Source organism: Penicillium taxi (genome assembly GCF_028828555.1).
Source record: "Penicillium taxi strain IBT 34144 chromosome Unknown utg000004l_segment0_segment0, whole genome shotgun sequence".
Taxonomy (NCBI): domain Eukaryota; kingdom Fungi; phylum Ascomycota; class Eurotiomycetes; order Eurotiales; family Aspergillaceae; genus Penicillium; species Penicillium taxi.
Genome location: NW_026643206.1, coordinates 2,108,010 through 2,133,682, shown reverse-complemented (window position 1 = coordinate 2,133,682; position 25,673 = coordinate 2,108,010). Strand labels below are relative to the sequence as shown.

The window sequence follows — 25,673 nt, the reverse complement described above, 5'->3', positions numbered from 1 at the left end:
ACGTTTGATGATTGTCTATGATACATAGATAGATCTAGGTACAAATACCCAGGCGATTGGAAGACTTGATGCGCGCATATTTGAGCGCATAAGATAGGAGCTCTTCCAGCTTGGAAGTTTCTTATATGATTTGTTTCCCAGTTTTGAACTTCACTTAGCAAATAACAGCAAAATAGACCTTACTTTGATTCAAAGGGATATATCCATCATCTTCTATCATATCGCTTCGTGTACCGAAAGGTGGGTTAGATACAATACTATACAGATTAGTCTTTTTTCTTCTTGAAATGAGGGCTTTCTAATTTTGGGATTTAACCTAATACGGACTAGTAAATCGGCCATCAGCCCCACTTATATGCTCCTCTTGCCTGCCAGCACGAACACTTACCTCTCGCCTGAGCACCAACTCTCTAGTGCTGTCACACTGCGGCTTTTGAACTCACCAGAAAAGTCATCTTCTCATGGCGACCTCCTTTCAAGAAGAACCGTTTAGGTTCCCTATAGATGCTTTCCTTTCGCAAGCCCAGCGCCCATTCAATTACAACCTGCAGAACGAGAATCTGTTCCCGATTGAGCATTTCTTACCCTTCCGAAGAGGAGGACCTGCTGCTGCAAGGTCTTTCTCTGCCATGCAGCCAGCACTTGGACTGATTTCGAGAATCATCCTAACACGACCCAGCACCTTTGGAATCTTTGTGAAGCGTGCAGAAGCTGGCTCTGAGGATGTTTTCCTCGACGATAGTACCGAGATTCCTGTTCCTGACGATGAAATCATTACGGCTATCAAAACTCATATGCATTTCTTTGAGCTGAGCTCAGACCCGATGTCGAGTTTTTCCGAAACCATATTCAACCCAAAATCCACCAGGGACACTGTATGCCTCGATTACTCTCTAGTCGAGGCACTTCATTTCGAAAACGACGGCAGCAACTCAAAACCCCCAATGCTTTTCTTTCTAGCCGCTCTCATTGGTCACGAGATTGCACATATCCTCGAATTCCGGTGTATTCGTTCGGGGCGCCTGAATGGTGATAACGCTTTTGTTACGCCTCCGGGCCTAACTTGCCGGGAGGCAGGAACTGCGTGGGAGGTCCGCACTTTTGGGGGGGGAAGATAATGCCCCTATGCTCTCCCAATATGATTATCTCTGGACTACGAGGCATAGGACTCAAGAGGGTAGCCTGGGACTACATGGTTATGAAAGTTGACGACAGATTCTTGAGCGCTCTTTTCACAGAGGAACACTGGACACCAACAAAACCGAAGAACCAGTTACGAGATTACTCGGTTTCAATTACTGCTTAATGTGCAGTGATTGAAAATGCTTTGGACGATGAGAACTCAGCCCCATCGACACCGGGGAAAGGGAAGCAACGTATATATGCCTTTGCAGAATTCCCTATGAAGCGACCTCGTCAACGAATCTTTCGAGAGATTAACAAATGCGGCGGTACATATGTGGGAGTTGGCTCCGCGTCTTTACTCAATCCACTACGATCGCAGGAAGCCCAACGAAGCGACCTCGTCGACGACTTGGTTGAGAGATAAATAAATTTGGCGGCATACATTTGAAACTTGGCCCCACGCTATTATTATGCCTTGCTATATCTTTTCAGTGACTCTTGTTTCTTGTACCGTGATACTAACTTTCATTTGTACGTTTAATACAAAAGTACAACTATTATATTCAAAGTGCACCTTATTAAGTAGTCATTAGTCTCCCCCAGTGGTATCTAGCCTTGAAGCTACCTCTGGTATGAGCATGCTGCAACTGGCACCCTTTTTCATTACAGTAGGCGCTCCACTGATTATCGGGCAAATAGACTGCTTTGATAGCGTCCATGCTAGTAATAGTGCTTACGCAGCGTGCTGGTACCTGAATGAATCCGAAATTATGCATACTGTATTCCGAAGAAGGGAATTGACAGAGATTCCCTCAAGTGTTCACGACAAAGGGTCTAGCTGTCTCAAAAACTCCCGCAGTCTAATCTACAAACTGGACGAAACCCCATTACCCCTTCTCTCTCTTATGATTTGAGGTTCTGAGTCAGAGGGGCGTCGGAATCGGGGCAGCATCCGCGTGGAATGTTGGATTGATCTCCGGTTGAATGACTTGCCAGAAACTCATGTGTCGTACTTCGCTGGCTGGTTCTGTTTCGTCTTGATAAAGTTGTTGTAAATGCTCTTGGTTGGATTTCTCTCCATTGTTTTCAACACGTCACGTTGCTCTATTTGACTGTGTTTTCCCTCAAGCACTCCGACCTCTCGAACCTCTGTCGCATGCTTCGGCGAAGGTCTTATTCCTTGTTATTGATGAAATGCTGTTATGCTGAGTTCATTTGTGGGTGGACCCTGTTATGGAATCCTCGAGATTGGCAGGCGAATTTCTTCTGCAATGCTCGGGATGCTGAACCTGGGAGACAGACGGGTTTGGTGGAAGCGAAGGCACGGATATCACCCTCCTCTAGTGTTGATTGAACACACTCCGAAACCCATGAAAATGCTTCAGAAAAGCCAAGAAAAGCTTCTCAAGCATAAATATCTTCTTACACCAAAGCTACAACAGGGTCTTACACGTCTTTGCCACTATCACCAATTACGCGATACAGATGTATTTACATATCATCTATTGCTCTACTAGGAACTAATCATACCATAGATTTCAGACCAGCTAATATCCCTGCTAAGCTAACAAAGAATGGCGTCAACTATTTGTCCAAGGATTAATTGCTCTCTCTCTCTCTCTCTCTCTCTCTCTCTCTCTCTCTCTCTCTCTCTCTCTCTCTCTCTCTATTTCTCACACACACACATAGGCCAGCCCCAGAAGACACATATGTATATGTTTACTGAAGTGAGGACCTTCCACCATCTTCGCCACAATACCTCACACTTCCTGCCAACATGGAAATTGATGTGGAAAGGGATATCAGCCCGCCCAAGAACACACTATCGGCCTGGCCTGCGACTTATGGGCGCTAGGATGCACACTTTTTCGAGATCCGGAAACAGATTGCACTCCGGTACGGGATTATGGTGAAGAAATGCTACCAGATATAGTGCGTCTCCTTGGTAAACTACCTCTGTGGGATGATTGGAAAGCATGAAGGAATTTATCTACTGATGAGGGAAAATTCATCTCATTCGGTGTCGAATACCCACTCGATGCAGCGCTAAGAGAGGATACAGAAGTTGTATCTGTCAGGCAGCCAGATGAGACTGGAGCGATGATCAGTTTGCTACATGGACCCTTAATCACACTCCAAAAGGAACAGCATTTAATAGCAGGTCTTCTGCGTAGGCTATTGAGCTACGAACCTGAGAATCGTCCAGGAATCGAGGAGGTACTGGCGCATGACTAGTTTAAGATGCCAATGAAGGGAATTGAGCCCACTAATTAAAGACTTATGCCCAGTATTGATTAACTAGGAAGATGATCAGTAGGTAGTGGCTGACTGAACGAAGCCCACTGAGAGACTTTTTTGATAGGGCAACGGATAAATCTAGGTAGGTTGGAGGCTGAACCAATCAACATAAGAACTGGAGATTCGGTGAGAACTACACTGCAATTTTAGCTCTCCAGAGGGGTTGGAGGAAGGATGCTGGGCCAATCAACATAAGAACTGGAGATCCAGTATCCAAGAGTCATGGATCAACCTCAATCTCGTCGCCTTGGCTCTATGAGGACTTGACCATAAAACCTTCCAAGAATCGATACTCTGAAAATGAAGTCTGGACGTCAGGATGATGCTGACTGTCGGGGCGCTTGTCCCTCCTGGGCGATAGACGAAGGTATTCAAGGTTCTTTTCTCGTCAATGACTGACGCATCAATCTTCACCCTCCATCTTCATCTCCATATCTATACTATTCATCTGCTACGGCCATAGCTAGGTTTCATTGAAAAGTCTGTCATTATGCCAGAATATACACTGTCAGAAGCTGTTGTTCCAAATGACCTCATCTTAATCAACGATCGCCGCATTGACCCCAGCAGCAAAACCGAGTACCTTCTCTATCCAGCTATGTTCCGCGTCCAGACAGTATGTGGAGACAGCACAAATCCTAGTGCCTCTTCCGTCTTTGTCCAGGAAGTCCTCCGCAAACGACTGCCAACTGCCGGGTACTGGACCATGGATGGTCCCGACGTTCGCTTTTTCAACGAAGATGAGGCTGGAGATACGGAGCGCGACTCAGACTCTGAGGATTGTGACAAAGATTCTTCTCTTAACAACAATTTGCAGAAGGTCCTTGATTCATTTGAGAACCCAGTGAAAATCATCGTAAAACCGCATGGCCGGTAAGTTCCTGCACTCCCCTAGGTTCTAGCCCTGTCATACATTGCTGACTTGGGATTTTTAGAGATGTCCTGAAGTATTACTACTGGGGCCACTGCCCGGAATGCGGCGGATCAGGCTCATTCTGCCCCGGCTGTGGTGGTGTTAGCAGACGATGGCCAGATCTCTTTGGCAGTTGCGGCGTGGACCAATCATGCCCTGTATGCCTTGGCTATGACTTTGCATATAGGGAAAAGTTGGAGCTTCGATATCTGGAGCAAGCTAGCGACTCCATCAGTTATGCAATCAGTGCGCTGAAGAAGCCCGACTCATCCAAGACTATCGAAGAAGTGCTGGCAATGAAAGCAGAGTATCTCTTGGGGGAAAGAGAGAGGTATAAACTTATCAATGCCCAACGGGCCGAAATGGGCATGAAACTTCATAATGTGGAGAAGATCGTGGATATTCTTGATAATCTGGAGTTCCTTTGCATCAAGAATGATAATGTCGATGACACTGCTGACAGTGATACTACTGGCGAAATCGTCGATACCGCTGGTGTTGTTTATGTTTCTGGGGATGTCGATACTGCTGGTGATAGTGGCAGTGGGAGTGACACAGCCTAAGGGGTCCACTATTCAGTCACAAGGCATCCTATGCTCTACACTTGTACTATTACTTATTGATGACGTTTTCCAGGGTTGTTTTCCATTCTGGGATGATCATAATCCACTTCTTTCCCAACATGATATTAACAGAGAGCGGGGTTATAGCTATTCAATAAATTCAGTGACCAACAAAACTAGTCAGTAGACGCGCCAAAAGGTCTTTCTCATATTTCAACCCTTCCAAGATCATAACCATTTATTGCCCAACTGGACAAGTCCCAGGAGAAGAACCTCGTCTTGGAGGTAGTAAAGTACAAAGTGATAGAATAGGATAGACTGCTCTAGGTTGTTGAATGAGGAAGTGCGAGATATGCGGCGACAGCGAAAAGAGTATATCGAAATGGTTAAATCAGCCGAACTTGAAGATAGCCTGCTCTCGGGTTGCCTACGTAGTACAAGGAGCCATATGATAGCTTATGTGTGTGGTATACTTGTATTGGAAAGCTTGCCCATATAGTTTCTATAATCGGGTTATACAAGAGTTAGAGAGGAAGGATCAACCTTGACAAAACATTGAAAGTGCTGCATTGAAACCTTCCTTTTTTCATCAGAGGTCCGTCATAAAAAATCGGTCATGCCACCTTCCAAGGGTGGAAGTTCGCTCTCCGATCTCTGGAAAACTTGGACTATGACGCATTGTATATTTAGCATACCTAGGTATGCGTTGGCCATGTTAGAAGAAATAGACCTTGACTCTGAGGTCCTAAGTGCTAGGTCATCAATGCGCAAGCCCTGGATGTGGGGTTCTCGTTCAAGTGATGTACAATAAGGCTCGTCTCTGCCAGCTAGATTCAAGCTAATGCATTCCTAAGCTCTTTTGCTACTTTGGCAAAATGGGACCTATCTTCCGATTGAATGTGACTTGAATCTAACTAACACCACCCAATTTTGAATCTTCAGTCAAGGGGCAGCTTACAGCCCTCTCAATGATCTTCAGATAATGCAGTATGTCGTGTTCCAATGTTGGCAGGGGTATGTTCCAAGATTGGGATGTGGCAAAGGTCTCTGACGGTCTAGTACAGTCTCAGGACAAAAGTACCGTCAAATTAGGTTAGCTACAGAGTTTTGCTGACCAAATCACTGATCCCCCGGTAAAATGTAGATCAATTGGGGTCATGCTCCATGTGCACATCTACTTGCTGAGAGGGGTAATATGGTAATATTTGAAACGCAACCCGAGTAAAATCCGTGCACCTGTACCTAGAGGTCGGCACGGTTTTACGGATATCCGTATCCGTAACCGTAACCGTAGAATTTCTACGGTTACGGATACGAATAAAATCTCTACGGTTACGGTTACGAATAAATGCCCTCTATCCGTACGGATATCCGTAATATCCGTAGCTTATATCACGTGTCTAGAACCACATGCAGTTCTAATATATATTTCCAAGTCTATAGAGTTATAAATCTCATGTAATTCTCAAGTAAAAGAAATTTCAATTAGGAATCAATATTATATACATCTCTTAACAAAACTAACTCTCTCATGGTCTTACTGTTCAGAGATTGTCGACGAACACCCAGGATATCCCTTACAGAACTGAAAAGTCTTTCAACTGAAACCTCAGCTGCTGGAATACCAAGGTAGTCCCTTGCAACTGCTGCCATCCTGGGGTATTGATCCTTATGAGCGTTCCACCATGAAAGCAGCCACTTAGAGTCATCTTGGTCTTCTATTAATCCTTCTACTTGAATAGGAGGCTCATCAAAATAGCGATCAATATCAGAAGCCCGAGATACTTCTTGAGAATGTACTTTTTGTAGAAGACGAGCTCTCATACCTGGTCGAGCAGGAGGATCCATAGTTCTAGAAGTAGAACTAGAGATGGAGGTAGCCAAAGGGGGATATTTCTTATGAAGAAAGACCTTAATGCTCTGAATGATTCCTTGGATAACCCCATCTTCAAGCTCTTGTTCTAAAAGAGCAAATTTGACACGTGGATCAAGAGCAAGAGCTATATAATAGATATCTTGCATATCCATAAGATCATAGTATTTCCTATACTTTTGCATTCCAACCAAGACAGCAGAAGAGATATCAGGACTAAGCCCTATAAAGTCGCCTTCAAAAGAAGCTGCTTCTATAAGGAGGTCATGCAATTCATAGTAAATAGGAATTACTAGACTTATATGAGGTTGCCGCTGAGAGATAAGTTGGGTAAACTCATAGAATCTTGAAAGAACCATGGCAAGATCACGAAGATTAGACCAATCATCATTTGAAAATGGTATCAGCTGATTCTGAACATTATTCCAATGTTTAATCTGCTCTTGAGCAAGGATAGCATCTTGAATCATAAGATATGTCGAGTTCCAACGTGTCTCGATATCATACCTAGAACTATAAGTATATATAAGAAAGAGAGAAAGGAATCTTGCTTACCGAACGAGCTTATCAGGTAATCCATGCGTCTGACAAATGATTTGCCACTGCTGCTGTCTTTAAGGACTTCCAGATACCCAAAGGGCTAAGATTCGTACACGAGCTAGCGCAGAATGCCCAGCTGGTAGGCTCTTATGGCCCTTTAGGATACCACAGGCATCTAAAGAAGATTGATAATCGCCAGATTTCAACTCTGATAGAATCTTTTGGACAATGAGATTCAGAATATGCGCCAGGCATCTAATATAGCTATCAAGACCTATCTTAAGTGAGTTTAGATAATTAAAGAGAGAGAGAGAGAGAGAGAGAGAGAGAGAGAGAGAGAGAGAGAGAGAGAGAGAGAGAGAGAGAGAGAGAGAGAGAGAGCTTACCCTGAAGATTTGCTGGAATGCTGTAGACTGAAGAGCAGTGAAAGGGATATTCTCCAAGACTATCCATCGAATCAAATTCTCCTCTAATGCCTCTAACATAGATTGACTAGTTTTTGTCCGAAACATAGAAACAATAGATGCTTGCTGAGTTGCTGATGATATCATTGATCCATGTTTTTTTCATCAGATGCGTTTTCATATTAGAAGTTGATGTATCTCTCTGGGAATCCAAGATCTTCCATTCTCCACAATGAATACATACAATCTCTCGGTCCTGTAACGGCCCTTTACCCCGTTTAGGATGCCAGAACTTCCCTGGAAGATTGCGGATTGTAAATTGACTCCAAAGGGCTTGGTTTTTGGATTTTGGTGTCTTGGGCAAAGAAGAGTCTAAAGGAGTAGACACTATAGAAGAGGTTGTTTCAGGGATTTGACTCGCTGAATCATTCGGAGAGATAGATTCATCTTCATCTTCATCTTCATCTAATGGGGAGTGATAACGTGGTTGCTTTTTGATACGATCACTAGGATCAGCTTCCTCATCACTACCATCATTTAGAACAAGGTAATCCTGTCGTGGAGCGCGTTTAGGGCGTGGTAGGAGACTCATTCTATCAATGAATGGATAACTATTTAGATATCAAATTAGGGACTTCGGATGATAAGTTTCTATCGTAGTATCGTATGATTTATTTAGGCGGTGGCATAATATCACGGATATCCGTAATCCGTATCCGTAACCGTAGAATTTCTACGGTTACGGTTACGGATAGAAGCTCTCGACTACGGTTACGGATACGAATAATCCAAAATCTTACGGATATGTATCCGTGCCGACCTCTACCTGTACCTGGTTTGTCTTCTTTTGCAATTTCGAAAGATTCTTGAGGTCCATTTATCCATCTAGAGTTAGAAACTGGGGTCCACGAAAGTGACGGGGTATTGATGGATCCATTACAGAGCTACCTAGGTACCTATGTCCATACCTCCAATTGCCTAGGTGAGTTCTTTGACCTCTGGCCACATACAGCATCAACTTTGGAAATTATCAGCCCTATAGGTATGTGTTACCGAAAACTCGAGCTCGGAACCAGGACTACCTCTTAAGAAATACTACTCCCTCTAAAATCGCTCCTTGGAATACTAGGTATCAAGGTACTAATGAGTGACCTGTTTAAGACAAGATTAGGGTGATTTCTTTTGTGATTGACATCCTAAGGTCCATTGTCTAGGGCTTCCCCTTCCCCGAGACAATATCAATTATTTCTATAAATAGCGGGAAAATAGGGCTCTAGCCAAAACAGAATTGGAGAATAATGGCACCAGTCTCGGAACTCAGCGATCTAGATAGTTTATTATCCGATTGTTTCGGTATATCCACGGATGTACTCCAGGGCTATTCACTTACAAGGTCAACCTCTTACCTATACATGTAGCCATGGGTTTACACCTGGATAGTTGAATTACACTTCCCTAAAGGGGCTCTCAGCAACATTGGATCTGGAGCAACCCATACAATTAGAGAGATTTAATTCAAAGGTCTTTTAATTCTACTTCCTCCACAGCAGAGATCAGCAAGGTTGAAATGTTCCACTTTATTCTTAGCATGAACTTGCTAGCGCTTCTTTAAGTAACTCTCGTCTACTTCGTATACTGTCTCCACTTCATATATAACTTTGAGGACAAGATCGAATGCTTGGAACATACTACGCGCTTTCAAGTAACTTCTACCGGCTTTTCAATAAAAAGTCTCTTTATTCACTGGACATTTGAAGAGATATTACGTTTTATCAATATCTCCCCTGTGGCTTAGAATCAGTGCCAATCACTTAATGAGAGACAATATAGTGGGTATCAAACTTTGTGATGAGGAAAAGTTTGTATTGACTTTAGAAATAAAAGGGGTAAAAATCCTATGGTTGACCTAAATGTCTGTTGCCCAGATGGTGCCTCAGGGCAACCAATTGCCCGATTGATAACTATTCGTGGGTACTAAATATACTATATACTATAGTTACACGTGCTGATAGGAGATTTACCGGCATTGGATGCATCATTCTCATTTCCAATCGGCAAATAAAGAGAGATCGTACCTGGATCGATAGGTTAGATCTCAGATTCTTAGATTCGCGAACCTCGAAATAAGTTTACTAATCTCAACTCATTTCATCCTGTCAAGAGGTTGAGTGTGGATAGCGCCCTGAGCCGTGCGCCCTTTAGCCGGGCCCGCTGTTCGTAACAATCCATTGCGTATGCCGTGATGCCATTAAAACAGCCAATTTAGAGGCTCGGAGAAGATAAACGTTCCAAGGTTTAAAGATCGAGATCAAATTCTGTTGCGGAGAAAGATCTATGTTGACTTTTCTGCCACGTTCATCGCTTGTCACTCCTTTCTTCCTCCGCATCCCCTCTTCATCTCTTTCTACCTGCAGTCCTCGACTCTCTTTTGAAATTCCCCCTTTTACTTCTATAATTGAAGACATAATTCTCCGCTATATCTTTTTCCTTCCATTCTCGACCCCCTATCCTCTTACGAGCGCTCACGAAGGCCAAACGAATCTCATTCCGCTTCAGAACAAGCGCTGGTCACCAACATCCGCGCCTATCTATCTGAAACGCCGTGTTGCACATCAGGCTGGCACTGCATTAGTATGTTGGTTTATTTTCCTTTCTTTTTCCCCCCTCCCTCGTGCTGGAAGGAAAAATTGGCTATCCCTTGGAGTAGTTGGGTCCTCGGATTATTTGAATTCGACCCGGTCTGGCCTCACAATCCCGACAGCTCACCTCATCCTGGACCTTTGGACCCTTGCACGGGGCCCACGCCTTACGATTATTCAACTGATACCACTAGATCCTTTGTGTTAATGAAGCATTAGTCTGCCTTAGTTGCCAATCTTCTTTCCGCCCCACCCTCCTCCCCTGTCGCATACCCCCTCTGATCCCGCACAACCATTTTTGTCACCTCCAGTCTATCTATAGCTAGGCTTCTGGTCCAACTTGAGAAAGCGCGAACGCTGGAAGTCCGCGCTCTCGTGTGTTCAACAACGCTATTCCTGTGGCTCGCACTCTATTGATTCGCGGAGCGCACCCGTGTTCGAATCGGATACCCAACTACAATTCAAGCCCGCGTGGGTGGCTTTGAACAAAGATTAGTTCAGGATGGAGTCACCACCTACTTACCCTGAATCCCTGTTGGACCAGGATGATGTGCCTTACGCCTGTATGGCATGTGGGGAGGTAGGCCTTTTGTAGAGCTTGCTCATGATGATATCATAACACTAACAACGTGTCAGATCTTGGAAGAAGGGAAAGCTTTCGAGCTCTGTAGGTCATATAGTTATCATAACAATTTCGGAATCCCAGTCCCGTCGCTAACCTCCTCGAAGCCGGACAGAGATGGCACATCGATTGTTTCCGGTGCAGCACTTGCAACACGCTCCTCGATTCGGACGCTCACCTCTTGCTCCTCGGCGACGGCTCACTGATTTGCAGTAACTGTACATATAGCTGCAACTCGTGTGGTAACAAAATCGAGGACCTGGCTATTCTTACAGGAGATCAGGCATTTTGTGCACAGTGCTTCAGATGCAGAAACTGCAAGAAGAAAATTGAAAACTTGCGATATGCTCGAACATCACAAGGTATCTTCTGTATGGACTGTCACGAATCTCTGATGCAAAGACGCCGGAAGAAAAAGTCTGCTGCGAAGAAACCAGGCGGACCAGGTTTCAAACTAGACAAATCATTACCTTCCCTGCCAAATATGGATGAGGTGCAATCACTGGAAGACTTGCCTATTGATACATACATGGAGGCAACGACAGATTCTCTTCAGGGCAAGCTCGATGGTGCAGGCGTCCCGGATCAAACAGAGACCACAGGTAAGGAAACAATGAACTGTTCAAACCCATTGAACTTAGGACTAATTGAATTCCCTCTCTTTTTAGACGGACTTATTCTCCCTTCGAGCACCTACCGTAGTAGTCGTCACCTGGGATCTCAACGTGAAAACGACACGGACGGAGGCGAGCTTCTGATTCCACTTACCTTTGATCCCTCTGAGAATCAGCGAACCTCTCCCCGTGTCGCACCCCCTCCAACCCAGGAAACCTCGCGCGACTACTTCAATCAGGCTCGATCTGGTGATCCCTCTCACGGCCCTGAGACCACATCGGGGTCTTCAATGGAGACCACATCGCCTCATATTGCGTACCAGGAAAAAGGCTGGGAACGCACTGATGCAGATGTGCCTAGGCGTGACTTGGAAGGGACGAATGGTTCAGCTGCGAAATCATCTATCACCAACAGCATTAATAGACCTGAACATACCGCATCCGCTCGCAGCTCTCGCTCCGACCTGCCACTTTCATTGCGAGAAACTAGCGCCTTTTCTGGGGCGACTAGCCCTGAAAGTAAAAGGTCAAAGGAGGATGCCATACGGCCAACTCTGGATACAACGATGTCTACACGTCCGTCAAATGAATTACGCCGACTACATGAATATGGATCAACGGATTCGTCTCATTCACAACCTTCTATCATGGCATACCCACCAAGGCGCAGTGATTCACTCAACACCAAGCTTCATGAAATCCCACGAAAAAATGTTGAGGCCTCGCCGAGTTCCTCAGTCTATGGATCCCCTACACTACCGGACATTTCTGCCGAGATTTTGAAACGGAACTTCAGCCCAGCCAATCCGTCGCTGCCAGTTACGCAGCGAAAAGACAGCGCAGGCTCCTCATCTCTACCTCAGGGGCGGTTCAATGGCAGCGATTCGTCACAGGATGAGGATATCGCACGGTTCATCGGAGTTGATGAGTCGCTGAATGGCCAATCCAACGATGGATTCTTGCGACGGGTCTCAAACTCTGTCCGCCATGGCCGCAGCTACAGCGACAAGAGTGTGCGTCTTGGAAAGGATGGGAAATTCCAAAAATCACCAACGAATGGAAGCTCGGAGATCGGTAGTCCAACAATCAGTACTTCTCAAAACGAGGAGATTTCTTGGCTACGAAATGAGCTGCAAAAAGAGCGTCAACGAGTTTCAGAGATGGAGGCAGCCCTCCGCGCCACAGCTGATGTTAAGAAAGTCAGCACCGAGCTTTCGGAAAAGCGATCTACCATGGTCGTGCTTGACGCTCAACGAGAAATGGTGCTACGTGAGCTGACGGTACTCACGGAGCACTTGGAAGCAGAGAAGCGCGGGGCTATCGGTGGACCATTGGATCTTGGCAAGCTTTCAAACCACGTTTTGCGGGAGCTTGCTGAATCCATCCAGAAGCTGAAAGAATCATACTCTCCACAAATCGAGGCGCTTATCCAAAAACGCAATGATCTATCGGAGGAACTGGTCGACATCAACAACCAGAAAGACAAGGCTTTTCAGGAGTTTGAACAAGTCTCATCGAAGAATGCTCAGCTAGCTGAGCTGAACAATCAGCTGGTGCACCAGATCCAAGAGCTCTACAAAGTCAACTCAGACCAACGTAGTGCCAATGGTCTCGGTATTGTATCATCTCATAGCAAGGATAAATCCGTCAACTCCCTGGATAGCTTCAAGACTACAATGAACGATCTGACCCCGTCGCTTTCAACTGCACACATCTCGGAGGGAGAGCCTGCGACTGCTACGATTATGCCCGGTCCACAGGTTGTCAACATTCGCAAGGGCCAACCTCGCAAGTTCAACTGGAAGAAAGGTGGGCAAAATGTTGCAAAGGGTGTCAAGGGTCTCAAGGGAGCCTTCATGTCCAGCGATGCTGTCGGACCGGAGCCCGTTGGTGGATTGCCTCGCTCTCAGACTCAAGATCCTAGTCGCCAAGGCTTCGGCTTCTTTGGCAATCAGAAAAGCAAGCAGGGCGGAAAGATGTCGCAGGCCGACAGCGTCCCGGTACTGACTGAAGCTGCAGGTGGTATGTGTTTTATATCTATTACTTCAAGTGATCCCCAGCTAATCAGTCTTGTAGCTCTCTTTGGCGTTGAATTGGAGGTCCGTATGGAACATGAAAAGAGCATCATTCCAGCAATTGTCACTCGGTGCATTCAGGAAGTTGAATTGCGAGGTTTGTTCCATCCCATCATCTACCAATGTGTGGATTTTTCACTGACTCTAATTAGGTATGGACATGGAGGGAATTTACCGCAAGTCTGGTGCCGCATCTGCCATTCAGGGTATCAAGGAGGGTTTCGAACGGTCTCCGTTTGATTACGACATCTCGGATCCCGATCTTGACATTCATGCTGTCACATCCACTCTGAAGCAGTACTTCCGCAAGCTGCCCAACCCTCTTATCACCTACGAAGTTTACGAGAATGTTATTGACTCTGGAGATTACCCGGAGACAGCCGCCCGCATTGAAGTTCTGCAAAAGGGCCTGTCAGAATTACCACGTGTGCATCTTGATGTCCTGGAGTTCCTCGTCTTCCACTTGAAGCGTGTGGTTGAACGCCAGTCAGAGAATTTGATGACTAGCCAAAATGTTGCCGTCGTGTTTGCTCCCACCATCATGAGACCTGAGAGTCTGGCTCGGGAGATGACAGACGTGCAAAAGAAAAATGATGTTTTGAAGTTCCTCGTCGAGAACTGTAATGATGTGTTCAACGGCATGCAGGGCTAATTGAAGCCCTTTTGGCGCTATTATGTCCATACTGAATCTCAATCCAATGGCCTGAGATGATCGCTTGCTTTGACCCTTCTGCCCCGACAGGCCTCCCCTCCCGACTTTTGTTTTCTCTACCAATCGCCTCTTAAGGATACCATTGCATGCTCATCTCCCTTTCACACTCTGTTATCGATCAGGGTGCTCAACAGAACTACTCTGCTGCGTCTTTCCCCTTACGTTTACTTTTACCGCCTCTTTTTTTTTTTACATATTCCGCAGGTTCGAAGTTAGTGATTTCCTGGACCTCTCGGTTTTGCCTCATAAAAGTGCCTTGTCGACGTCTTCATGGAATCAAAATTTATGTTTTAGGGTGGTGTACTGTTTTTTTTTTTTTTTTCGTGGTCGATGTTGGGTCTATTTTATCAAGCCAAAGAACATTGATGTTGCCAGCTAAGCATTTCCATCATCGAATACAAAATTTGCATGAGTAGATTGGAGCTTTGTGACGAGTAGATATGAGTAGCGATATCTACATATATAAATCCTCCGCGAGGTAAACAATGTACTCCCTACTCCAGAGTATATTGTCAAAGTGGCTCCGGTCCCGCACCAATCACCGCCGACCGCCTACGACATCAGCTCCTAAGCTCCGTCCCAATCCCACCCCTCCGCACGCCCTGATACCCCATGCCCGCCCGAAGGGTCCTCTGATCTCCGTCTTCAAGGCTACACAGTAGTCACATCTGATCAATATGTCCAAGCCTAGCCAATACCTCCTTCTCTCCCTTCCGACCTCCATCGTCCCCTCGCACCACCGCGACGACGCCCTTCAGGCCGTGTCATCCACCATCTCCCCCGACAATGCCTCCGCTGCCCCCTTCCCCATCCCAGAGTTCAAGATAGGCACTCTAGACGGTCTTGTACAGCAGGCGGATGAGCTTGCCAAACTCGAGTCATCATGCCAGGGTGTCGTTGCCAAGGTCGGCGATGCATTGAAGAATATCCTCAATGGCGACGAGGTGCAGATTGAGAGTATGAAAGTTGTTAATGATAGTATGTTTTCAATCGGGCATTGGGCGGATCTTGTGGACTTTTAAGCTTATCAATCGCAGAACCTGTTGATCACTACCTGCGGACTTTCTCGTGGAATAAGGTCAAGTACCGTGCCGATAAGCCACTGGCAGAGTTGATTGATCTGTTGCAAAAGGTACGGCTAGGATATGTCATTGGGACACTTAGGCGAATGTGGTGCTAACTCATGTTACAGGAAGCTGCCAGCATCGACGGCGATATTCGCACCAAGTACTCGCAATATAACCAGGTCAAGACCAATTTGGCCACTCTTCAGCGGAAACAAGCGTACGTCTCTCAATACTGCCAGCGCAATCCACAGCTAACTTGTCCCTACAGAGGAAACCTCTCTACCAAATCTCTCGCCTCAGTCATCGACCCCCGCTCCATGGTCCAAGACTCCGAGTTCATCGAAACCCACCTAATCGCCGTGCCATCACAGCTAGTCAAGGATTTCCTGAAGACTTACGAGACTATTGCGCCAATGGTGGTGCCACGCTCTGCACAATTGGTCGCCTCCGACAGCGAATTCTCGCTGTACGCAGTTACTTCTTTCAAGAAGACCAGCGTGGAGTTCATTCACAAATGCCGCGAGCAAAAGTGGATCCCGCGCGACTTCAAGTACGTTGAGGGTGGTAAGGAGGATGAGGCGAAGGAGGTTGCACGTGTTGGTGGCGATGAACGCAAGCTATGGGGTGAGACGCTTCGTCTTGGGCGGACGGCCTACAGTGAAGCTGTTATGGTTTGGGTGCACGTTCTTGTTCTCCGGGTATTTGTTGAGACAGTGCTGCGGTATGGTCTGCCGTTGGACTTTGTCTGCACTTTGATTCGAGTATGTTCCCTGTGTTCTTCTTTATTGCTGACTCATTACTAACCTGACTACAGACTCCATCATCCAAGCAGGCTGATCGCGCTAAGAAAAACCTCGAGGACAAGTACTCCTACCTCGCTGGTAATGCATTCGGGCGCGACAAGAAGGGCCGCGTCAAGCGAGATGACCCGAATGAGATGCACGGCGCTAGCGAGGGCACCTCAGACTACACACCATATGTGATCTACGAATTCGAGTTCAACTAAGAGTTTCCCCTTGACAACGAGAGCAAATATGGGATGATACGTGCATATACCACCCCCAAGGTTATTGAGCACAACCTTAGCGCTTTGAAGATTTCCTGTTTATTTTATTTTGAATGGTTTCGGGTTGTGCCTACTGAAATACACACAGTTCATATTTATGCAAATAAGGGCCTCGTTTCTTTCTTTTAGATTCTTTTTTTTTTTCCAACACTCGCAAAGCGACCTATAAAGTTTGTCATGAAATCACCAGTGTCAGAATTAGCTGTCCAAGGACAAATTCCACCCATTTAACAAATTACTTCTTAGGAGGGAGGTAGCCCTTGGAGTCAAGGTAGTCGATGATTTGCTTCACGGCCTCAGGGACAGGAGTCTCGTGGCTCTTAATGTGAACTTCGGGGTTGACAGGAGCCTCGTAGGGAGCAGAGATACCAGTAAACTCCTTGATAACACCCTCACGAGCCTTCTTGTACAAACCCTTAGGGTCACGCTTCTCAGCGACCTCAACAGGGACATCAATGTAGACCTCGACGAAAGGCAAACCAGTCTCTTCACCTGGGGTAGCAACCTCATGCAGCTGGCGAGCAGTATCGCGGTCCTTCCGGTAGGGCGAGATGAAAGAGGTGATAGCGACAGAAGAGCTGTCGGCGAAAAGCTTAGCAACCTCCGCGATACGGCGGATGTTCTCGTTGCGGTCAGTCTCGCTGAAGCCGAGGTCCTTGTTCAGACCGAAGCGGATGTTGTCGCCATCCAGACGGTAGGCGTGCACGCCGCGGTCGTGCAGGAGTTGGTGCTCGAGCTCTACGGCGATTGTGGACTTGCCGGAGGCTGAGAGGCCGGTCAGCCAGATTGTCAGGCCCTGCTGGTTACGTAGGGTATTGCGCTCCTGGCGGGTCAGGGCGGCGGCGTGAAAGGTGATGTTGCTGCGGGGTGAGTGTTAGTTGGTATTTCTAGTTTCTGAATTCGAGCCCCATTGTGAGCGCTGGGGTCAATTGACGTACGTAGCCATTTTTAATATGTTTGGAGATAGTGAGGGAAAGGAAGAGGGGAGGGGACTTCATGAGAAAGTTGAAGATTGCGTAAGAGCGGAACGACTCCGATCGCGGGGTTTTTTTGTCGCTTGGCGGTTCCATATCGGATTTTGTTACTTGATTACGGAGTACGATCTACTTCAGTAAAATACTTCAATGTGTTCAATCTTATAATTCTTCAATCTATATCCAATTAACTCTAACCTATACAAAAGTCATATATCTGCCATCTAGAAAAATAAGAAAAGTCGGAATCACGTCAGGATCCAGGAACGGCGTATTCGCCATTCTCGCCACGCGGGAAAGAGATTTATCATTTGTTGTATCGATTCGTGATTTTTGAAAGACCCTGAACAAGATAATAAATTAGCACACCCATAGTAGAAGAGAAAGTAAAAGCATTCACTCACAGATGCTTGTCGGGGCTCAATAAACAAAGCCTTAGCCTCAACCAAGACAACAGGGTTCTTCCCTTCTTCAGGAATAGTCTCAATGCGACCCTCAACCCAAGCCTTACGGCCCTCAACATTGACGGTCTCAGCCCGTAGCACAATGTACGAATCAGCCATGGCAGGCGCACGGTAATCAAGATTCAGGTTGGCAGTAACGCCGACCTTATTAGGCAGCGCCTCGAAGCAGCACCGAGCAAGGCCCTCGTCCAACAGCGTGGCAAGGAGACCACCGTGCACGATGCCCGGGTGGCCACAGACGTCTGAACCGAGGTACAAGAACGAGACGAGACTCTTGCCTTCGCGCTCGTTAAACACGAGCGGGGGCACAGGGATTCTCTTCGGTCCAGAAAGAGTGCCAGCTGTCAAGCTGCGCTCACTCAGAGCGACAGGGAACTTGAGGTGTGGGCGCGACTCTTTGAAGTCTGGGTTCTCGCGCAGGGCGGCTACTTCGGGAAGGTTGTGGATGTAGTCGACGATTTCCTGCGCGACGGCGTCTGGCGCTGTGTAGTTCAGCGTCTCCGCATCTGTCTTGATTAATGATTCGGCGGTCATCATGCGAGATATTGTGTCTCCGGCTTCAACGTAGAGTCCTAGACCAGCGGATGTGACGGCAATCGAGGCGAATCCGAAGAAGCGACGGAGGCGCGATTGTGGGGGAGAGGACGAGTGGTAGATTGTTTGAGTTAGTCCTGGCGATTGTGGGTTAGTTAGCGACTGTTTAGGGACAACGCGGCAATATTATCTCACCTGTTGATAGATTGTGTTTGTATCTTGGAGATGCGACTCGCAAAAGAGGTCGGAATGGAAGAGTTCGAGGGGCGAAGGAGTGGAAAGGAAAAAAGGAGAAAGCAGGACGGGGCATTGTCCTAATTTAGGCGAATTCTCGATTCTAGAAGACTATATGTAAGTGAAAGCGTGGTCGAGAAGTGAAGTAGTGGAACTTTTGAGAAGTTGCCGAGGTATCTTTTGTGCTCGGAGACTTTTAGAGATTTTATGATCTACTATGCATTAAACTACAAACATTCTATCGATGATTGGTTTTTTTAATTTATTCGGATTATGGGGCTCATCTTTTTATCTTGATGATTAGTCACGGTGTATTTAGTATAGTTAGTTAATCTGTTATTTATTTAGTGATTTAGTTATTTGATTCTAACACATAGCCCCTGAATACACACGCTCAGGCACCGTGCCTGAGTAGTGCCTATCATATGCCAATTAGGAAACACCCATGCAGGAGCTAAGAAAGAAACAGAACCTTGGAATTTACTACTTGCAGCGATCCCAAACAAGCAGAAAAATGGACAATAAATCACTGATGTTATGATATCTGTTGGTACTATCATCTCATGCTTATCATGGGATCACTCGCCGCTTATCGGGTGGGAAGCCACATGCTTATCATGTGACTTCCAGGTACCATATCCATAGCAGCAGTTTCATGATAATCAACCACTTCTTACAACTTACAACTACCGCACGTACTACACGCATACGTAGACCACTTGCGGCGTAAGCTGAAGTCCAATAGCAAGCTATTGTAGATACTCACGACCTGAGTATCCCGACAATATCAAACTGCAGTACTGAGTAACCTCTCTTCTCTACCTGCAACCAACAAGGGTTATCAAGCAATGAAAAAAGTATAAGAATGAAATCAATCACAATTTTAGAGATCAAAAAATGGTTGCTCGATAAATCAAGTCTTGAGGACAAAGTCCAGGTAAATGCCAGAATGCATCAGAATTCTCATCATATGCATACTGGCAGGAAGGTCAGCGGAGAGCTAAATCAAAGGGAGAGGGCTACTTAGCTGGTCGAAGCAAGAAATAGAGAGAGTCGAAAAGATATCAGAAGTCTTGATAAAAGAGAGATCAGCGAGTATACAAGGTCAAGGGAAGATGAGGACTTAGCCGGTTAGATGAAGAAACGGATAGTCCCAGCTATCAAATGAAGAACCCTTGACAAAAAAAAAAAAAAAGGTCAGTGGGTACTAAATAAGAGGAGAGGGAAACTTAGCCAGTTGGAAGAAAGAGACAGCCCTGGAGAGCAAAAAAAACACTTGAAAGAAGGTCAGCGAGTACAAAGATAACATGAGATGGGAACTTAGCCAGTCATATGAAGAAAGCGAGCGACAGCGGAAAAAAAAGCCTTGAAAAGAGGTCAGAGAGTACACGAATAACACGAGGTAGAGACTTGCCAATTATGAAAAAAGCGACAGCGAAAAAGAAAACCCCTTGAAAAGATGTCAGCAAATACAAATCAAATATGAGATGGGGACTTAGCCAATTGGAAGAAAGAGGCAGCTTCGGTGAGCAAAGGGAAGATCCTTGGAAAAGAAAGTCAGCAATTGAAAAAAACAATATGAGATAGGGACTTAGCAGAAGTTGATGCTGAGATGATTGAAGTCGATGTTGAGATAGATGAATAAAGAAAATAAAAAGGAAAGAAAGTGGGAAGATCCCACTACTTAAGGACCTCCGGGCACATCGTAGGGACCAACATGGCGACGACATCATAGTTGACTACGAGTCATAATGGAAGGGTACAGCGTAACGTGGCGATGGTCTCCACCATGATGGCCTCGGCGACGACATCATGAAGATACAGGCCTCGGGTCGTGTACCTAATCATGAATACAGCTTTAAGCTCTGGGGAAGCGGATAAAAAGTCAACGAGAAGCAGTTGTGGAATGAGATGTATGAGTATAGTCCTGAAAGAGCTCAAAGGGATCTCCAGAATCATTTCACCAGTGGTTACCTAGGTAGTAGGCATGTGGCTCGTCCTCCATATAAAAAGTGTCACCAGCCATTTCAGAGATCCACAATCCACTACAGTTCGAAAAATCTTCCAATGGTATTACGGACACCTAGATAAAGTGTGATTTTAGTCGTAAAATTGTTTGAAAGGGCTCCAAGAGAGTTGAACATTGATTGATACCTAAACAAAAACTCACCCCACCCATCACCTGGGCATTATATATGTAGGTGTCTGTATCTGAGGGCACTATTCCTACGGAAAAAGTGTGAATTATAGAATATCAGACTACATATAAAGTGAACTCCGAGGTCCTGAATCAATAATCTTGGGATAGCCTCATGCATGATATCATGATCACGACTTGCATCTATAGATTTGCATGTTCCCCAGAATACTTAGGTACTCAGGTAATTTAGTTGACTAGTGAATGAAATCCTTACCATCTGAAATGGAAAGTTAGCCCTGGAGACTTTTCTGACTCGATCCAAAAAAAAAAAAAAAAAATACATCCATTCAATGTGTAGGTAAGGTTGTGGGGACACTAAGGGGTCGCCCGCGGGCAGCGGCCCGAGCCTTTATACTTAAGCCATAACCTCGGGACCCAATGAATAATTTTTCCAAGGTCATCTTGCAATACTGAAGATCCACTAATTTATTGGATGGATAATAGATTTCCAAATGACATATTGCTATCTATTAGAATATTTGCTTGGAATTTATGGTATGATAGAAGGTCCCCGGGCCAGTTATAAGTTTCTCAGACAAAGAAAACTCCTACCGACCTAGGTACCTACATGCTCTTGAACTAACGCAATGAATAGAAGAATTGGGCTATCAGCTCTTCACTGAAGTACCAGATTCTAATATCACGTTGTTTTCAGTATGTAGGGAGTTATCTCCTGCCTACAGGAGATAACAGCTGACTTCACAGAAGTTGCTGCGGAGAACGAACTCACCTGGGCACTACCTAGATAATTACTCCTGGCATAATCTGCTCCCTAAGTTACCCATATTAGTGCTAAAGCTTGATTGAAAGGATCTGTATGCACTCTTGATGCAACTCTGCAACTGCAACGCGGGGTTGATCGGCAGGGGCGCCCGCATGCCAGGGTCACAAGGCAGGCACGAGCCAGGGGGAAGAATCAGGACCTGAATTCCAGCTCGATACTGCAATCCAGTAAGTCTTTACTCTTCCCTCATCAACGATGCCGGTAATTAACCTGCTTCTTCCGCTTTTTATAGCCGTACTAGCAAATGCGGCTGACCCATCGCCTGTTGAGGACTACGATGTGCTGCAGTATATTGATCCACTCATCGGTAGCGCTAACGGCGGTATGTCAAAATTGACGAGGGAGCTTGTACCCTCTGATTGATATTCTGTATCTAACCATGAAACTCTTTACCAGGAAATGTCTTCTCCGGAGCTACACTACCCTATGGCATGGCAAAAGCTGTTGCAGATACCGACTCGGAAAACAACCAGGGCGGCTTCGCCTACGACGGCAGCAATGTCACAGGATTCTCAAGCATGCATGACTCCGGCACTGGAGGGAGTCCATCTCTAGGAAACTTCCCTCTCTTCCCATACGCACAATGCGCAAACGACGATGTGAACGGCTGTGTGTATCCGAAGAAATCACGCAAAACAAAGTACCAGTCAGACTCGGTACAGTCCAGTCCGGGGTATTTTGCTATATCGTTGGAGTCCGGTGTGCATGTGGACATGACAGCTGCACATCATACAACTCTTTTTCGGTTTAAATTCACAAAGGATAGCAATCCGCTGATTTTGCTAGATCTTTCAGACCTATCCGATTCGCGGCAGGACAATGCATCTATCTCAATTAATAGTACCACAGGACGGATGACTGGCAGCGCGAGGTTTTTGCCGAGCTTTGGCAGTGGATCTTATAAGCTTCATTTCTGTACAGACTTCAACAGTTCGGGAGCGTTGAGAGATAGTGGTATCTTTGTTGATGCTCGTGCGAGCACTGGAGTTCAGGTGCTAGAGATTTCTCGCGGTATTAATGGCTATCCCCTACCAGTAGGTTCTGTGATATGCTCAGGGAAAGTCTTGGGCTAATTGGTATAGGGTGGTGGATTTGTCCGATTCAAGTCACCTCCCGATGGCTTAGTCCATGTCCGTGTTGGAGTGAGCTTCATCAGTCCCGAACAAGCCTGTACACACGCCGAGTCTGAGATTGGAGATTTTGACTTTAACTCAACACGCAAGACCGCCATCGACAGCTGGACTGAGAAGATGAAACCCATACGTGTATCTCGAAATGGGGTCAATTCATCCGTCCTCACCAATTTCTACAGTGGAATTTATCGCACAATGGTGAACCCTCAGAACTATACGGGCGAGAATCCGCTGTGGACAAGCTCGGAGCCATACTTCGATTCCTTCTACTGTCTATGGGACTCGTTCCGCTCTCAGCTCCCGTTCCTCACTATATTCGACCCAAGCTCCGTGGCTCAAATGGTTCGCTCGCTGATTGATACCCAGCGTCACCTAGGTTGGCTGCCAGATTGTCGCATGTCATTATGTAAAGGATATACGCAGGGAGGGTCAAATGCCGATAACATCCTTGTTGATGCTTATGTCAAGGGGATTACAGACGGAATCAACTGGGACTATGGGTATGCCGCTGTGAAGAAGGACGCTGAAGAGGAGCCGTACGACTGGTCCAATGAGGGTCGTGGTGGACTAAACAGTTGGAAATCTCTGCACTACATCCCAGTGGAGGATTTTGATTATCTAGGCTTTGGTACTATGACACGAAGTATCTCGCGCACAGTCGAGTACGCTTATAATGATTTTGCCATTGCTCAGATGGCTCGTGGTCTGAACAAGACAGGTGATGCAGAACGCTACGAGAAAAACTCCCGTTTCTGGCGGAACTTGTTCAAGGCCGATCAAACTTCTTACCTGAATGAATCCAGCACAGGTTTCACAGGATTTTTTCAACCAAAGTATTTAAATGGTACATGGGGGTACCAAAATCCCCTGAAATGCTCCAACATCGATAACAGCGATTCCATCTGCTCACTTCAGAATACCGGCGCAGAGACATTCGAATCCAGTATCTGGGAGTACCAATTGTGCGTTCTAGGCTCAATTAAATAGACTTTAACTCACAACTAACACATCACAGCTTCGTCCCTCACGATATGGCCGCCCTAATAACACTACTAGGCGGTCCTACCAGCTTCGTGAAACGCCTCGACTACCTTCACGACAAAGAAATCACATACATAGGCAATGAACCAGCATTCCTAACAGTCTTCCAATACCACTACGCAGGTCGGCCAGCAAAATCCACATCAAGAGTGCGGACCTATATCCCCGCCTACTTCGCCCCAACACCAGCAGGCTTACCAGGCAACGACGACTCTGGCGCAATGGGTTCATTCGTAGCCATGTCAATGATGGGCCTATTTCCAAACCCAGGCCAAAGCGTCTACCTCATCACCGTCCCATTCTTCGAGTCTGTATCCATCGTCTCCCCTCTTACCGGTAAAACGGCCACAGTCCGCGTCACGAATTTCAGCTCGTTCAACTCGGTCAATGGTAGCGGAACCGGATTTATTCAGTCTGCTACTTTGAATGGGAACCCTTTTACTAAGAGTTGGGTTAATCATGACTTTTTCACATTGGGTCATGAGTTGGTGCTGGTTTTAGGGGCTGATGAGAGTACTTGGGGGACCAAGGTTGATGATCTTCCGCCCTCCTTAGTAGAGGAGTCTAATGTCAGTGCTCGTGAGCTTGAGCTTGGGCTCTATGGGGACTTTGAAAATGTTTTTAGAGCGGGTGGGGAGGGGATTACTGCTAGACATTTGCGTATTGGTCATCATGCCCGTCTGGGTGGTTGATGCTCTACTATTGCTGCTCAGGTGGAACTCAGATAGAGGTATATTTTAGTCATCGAGAATTAAATTCCAAAGTTCAATTCACAGCCCTGGAGTGGAATGAAGCCACAACCTTCCAAGCTTGGAAGGTTAGAACATTCCCTACAGCAGGTAGGGAGGTCAACTGTTTCAAGATTACCTGTGAATATCGAAAGATCTTTGAGCTGCCCAATTGAATTAATCTAATCTATTACCGATTTTTGATTCGCGAATGTTTATATTCGCTTTAGACTGGGGTTTCAACCAGAGTAAGCTTAATTCAGAATAGGCTTATGGCATCTATAGTAATTTCACCGGATAGAATGCCTGTAGCAGCATCACAGTCCCTTCTTACACCACCTCCCCATTTTTTAGGGCCTATGATATAACTAGATCAAATCATCAAAAATGTATCTAAACGACATACCCCAGAAGCTATTTGGAACGACGCTAGCTATCCCTTTAGGACTTATCATTATGATATTTTCCGCCTGGGCTCTAAACGGCTATTTCTTTGCCTATCTTGCCCAGTAACACACATTCTCTGCGTTAGTATGGGCAGCGAAAAGGCGTTCAGACGCGATGACTTGGAAGTTTGATTGGTATTATATCAAGAAAGCTCGAAGGTACCAGGGCAATCCGGATACCAAGGAACATCCAATCTCGCATGCTGCATATATGGGCTATGCTAATATAGCATGCCTTATATTTTGTAACAGTATCTAGCGATTTCGAAGTTTTATTATAGTTATATCTAAAAGTAGTAGTGAAATCAGGACACCCAAAGGAATATATTGAAAGAGACTTCCCTTCTATCCTATGCTACGAGGCGAAGATAGGTAACATTGATCGCATTCAATATCTTCTCTCGCTTAGCTCCAATGTGATCCGACTGAACTCCCGTTACTCCAAGTAGGGCAATATACTAGTCCAGATGTGACTAGGCTTTTACTCAACGCCGGTGCAACCCCGAACGCAATCAAGCCGTTGAGAGGAACTACTTACACACGGAGGTGTCTGCCACAAGCCCCCTTAAATGTGACATCTAAAGTGAAAAGTATAGCGAAGTGATCGTAAAAAATATTGATTGC

General features: G+C 45.9%; 6 protein-coding genes across 6 annotated transcripts; 5 read left to right on the top strand and 1 right to left on the bottom strand.

The window, feature by feature from the left end:
- Positions 1 to 461: 461 nt before the first annotated feature.
- N7495_005705 (uncharacterized protein) lies at positions 462 to 1,118 on the top strand (the record flags this gene model as incomplete). Its single annotated transcript, XM_057208356.1, has 1 exon — positions 462 to 1,118. One exon carries the CDS (start codon positions 462 to 464, stop codon positions 1,116 to 1,118), a length of 657 nt encoding a protein of 218 aa, XP_057062130.1.
- Positions 1,119 to 3,913: 2,795 nt separating this feature from the next.
- Positions 3,914 to 4,899, top strand: N7495_005704 (uncharacterized protein; the record flags this gene model as incomplete). Its single annotated transcript, XM_057208355.1, has 2 exons — positions 3,914 to 4,296; positions 4,359 to 4,899. The coding sequence occupies 2 exons, from the start codon at positions 3,914 to 3,916 to the stop codon at positions 4,897 to 4,899; spliced, it is 924 nt and encodes a 307-aa protein (XP_057062129.1).
- Positions 4,900 to 10,857: 5,958 nt separating this feature from the next.
- On the top strand, positions 10,858 to 14,318 carry N7495_005703 (uncharacterized protein; the record flags this gene model as incomplete). The annotated part of the gene is made up of 5 exons (XM_057208354.1): positions 10,858 to 10,935; positions 10,992 to 11,022; positions 11,085 to 13,613; positions 13,668 to 13,763; positions 13,819 to 14,318. The coding sequence occupies 5 exons, from the start codon at positions 10,858 to 10,860 to the stop codon at positions 14,316 to 14,318; spliced, it is 3,234 nt and encodes a 1,077-aa protein (XP_057062128.1).
- A 737-nt stretch (positions 14,319 to 15,055) lies between these two features.
- On the top strand, positions 15,056 to 16,451 carry N7495_005702 (H(+)-transporting V1 sector ATPase subunit C; the record flags this gene model as incomplete). The annotated part of the gene is made up of 4 exons (XM_057208353.1): positions 15,056 to 15,356; positions 15,416 to 15,510; positions 15,571 to 16,206; positions 16,260 to 16,451. 4 exons carry the CDS (start codon positions 15,056 to 15,058, stop codon positions 16,449 to 16,451), a joined length of 1,224 nt encoding a protein of 407 aa, XP_057062127.1.
- Positions 16,452 to 16,746: 295 nt separating this feature from the next.
- N7495_005701 (adenylyl-sulfate kinase) lies at positions 16,747 to 18,618 on the bottom strand (the record flags this gene model as incomplete). Its single annotated transcript, XM_057208352.1, has 2 exons — positions 16,747 to 17,371; positions 17,855 to 18,618. Coding segments are annotated over 2 exons (1,389 nt in total), but the record flags the coding sequence as incomplete, so codon positions are not given.
- A 3,278-nt stretch (positions 18,619 to 21,896) lies between these two features.
- On the top strand, positions 21,897 to 24,567 carry N7495_005700 (glycoside hydrolase family 92 protein; the record flags this gene model as incomplete). Its single annotated transcript, XM_057208351.1, has 4 exons — positions 21,897 to 22,023; positions 22,098 to 22,735; positions 22,784 to 23,796; positions 23,850 to 24,567. The coding sequence occupies 4 exons, from the start codon at positions 21,897 to 21,899 to the stop codon at positions 24,565 to 24,567; spliced, it is 2,496 nt and encodes an 831-aa protein (XP_057062125.1).
- Positions 24,568 to 25,673: the final 1,106 nt, after the last annotated feature.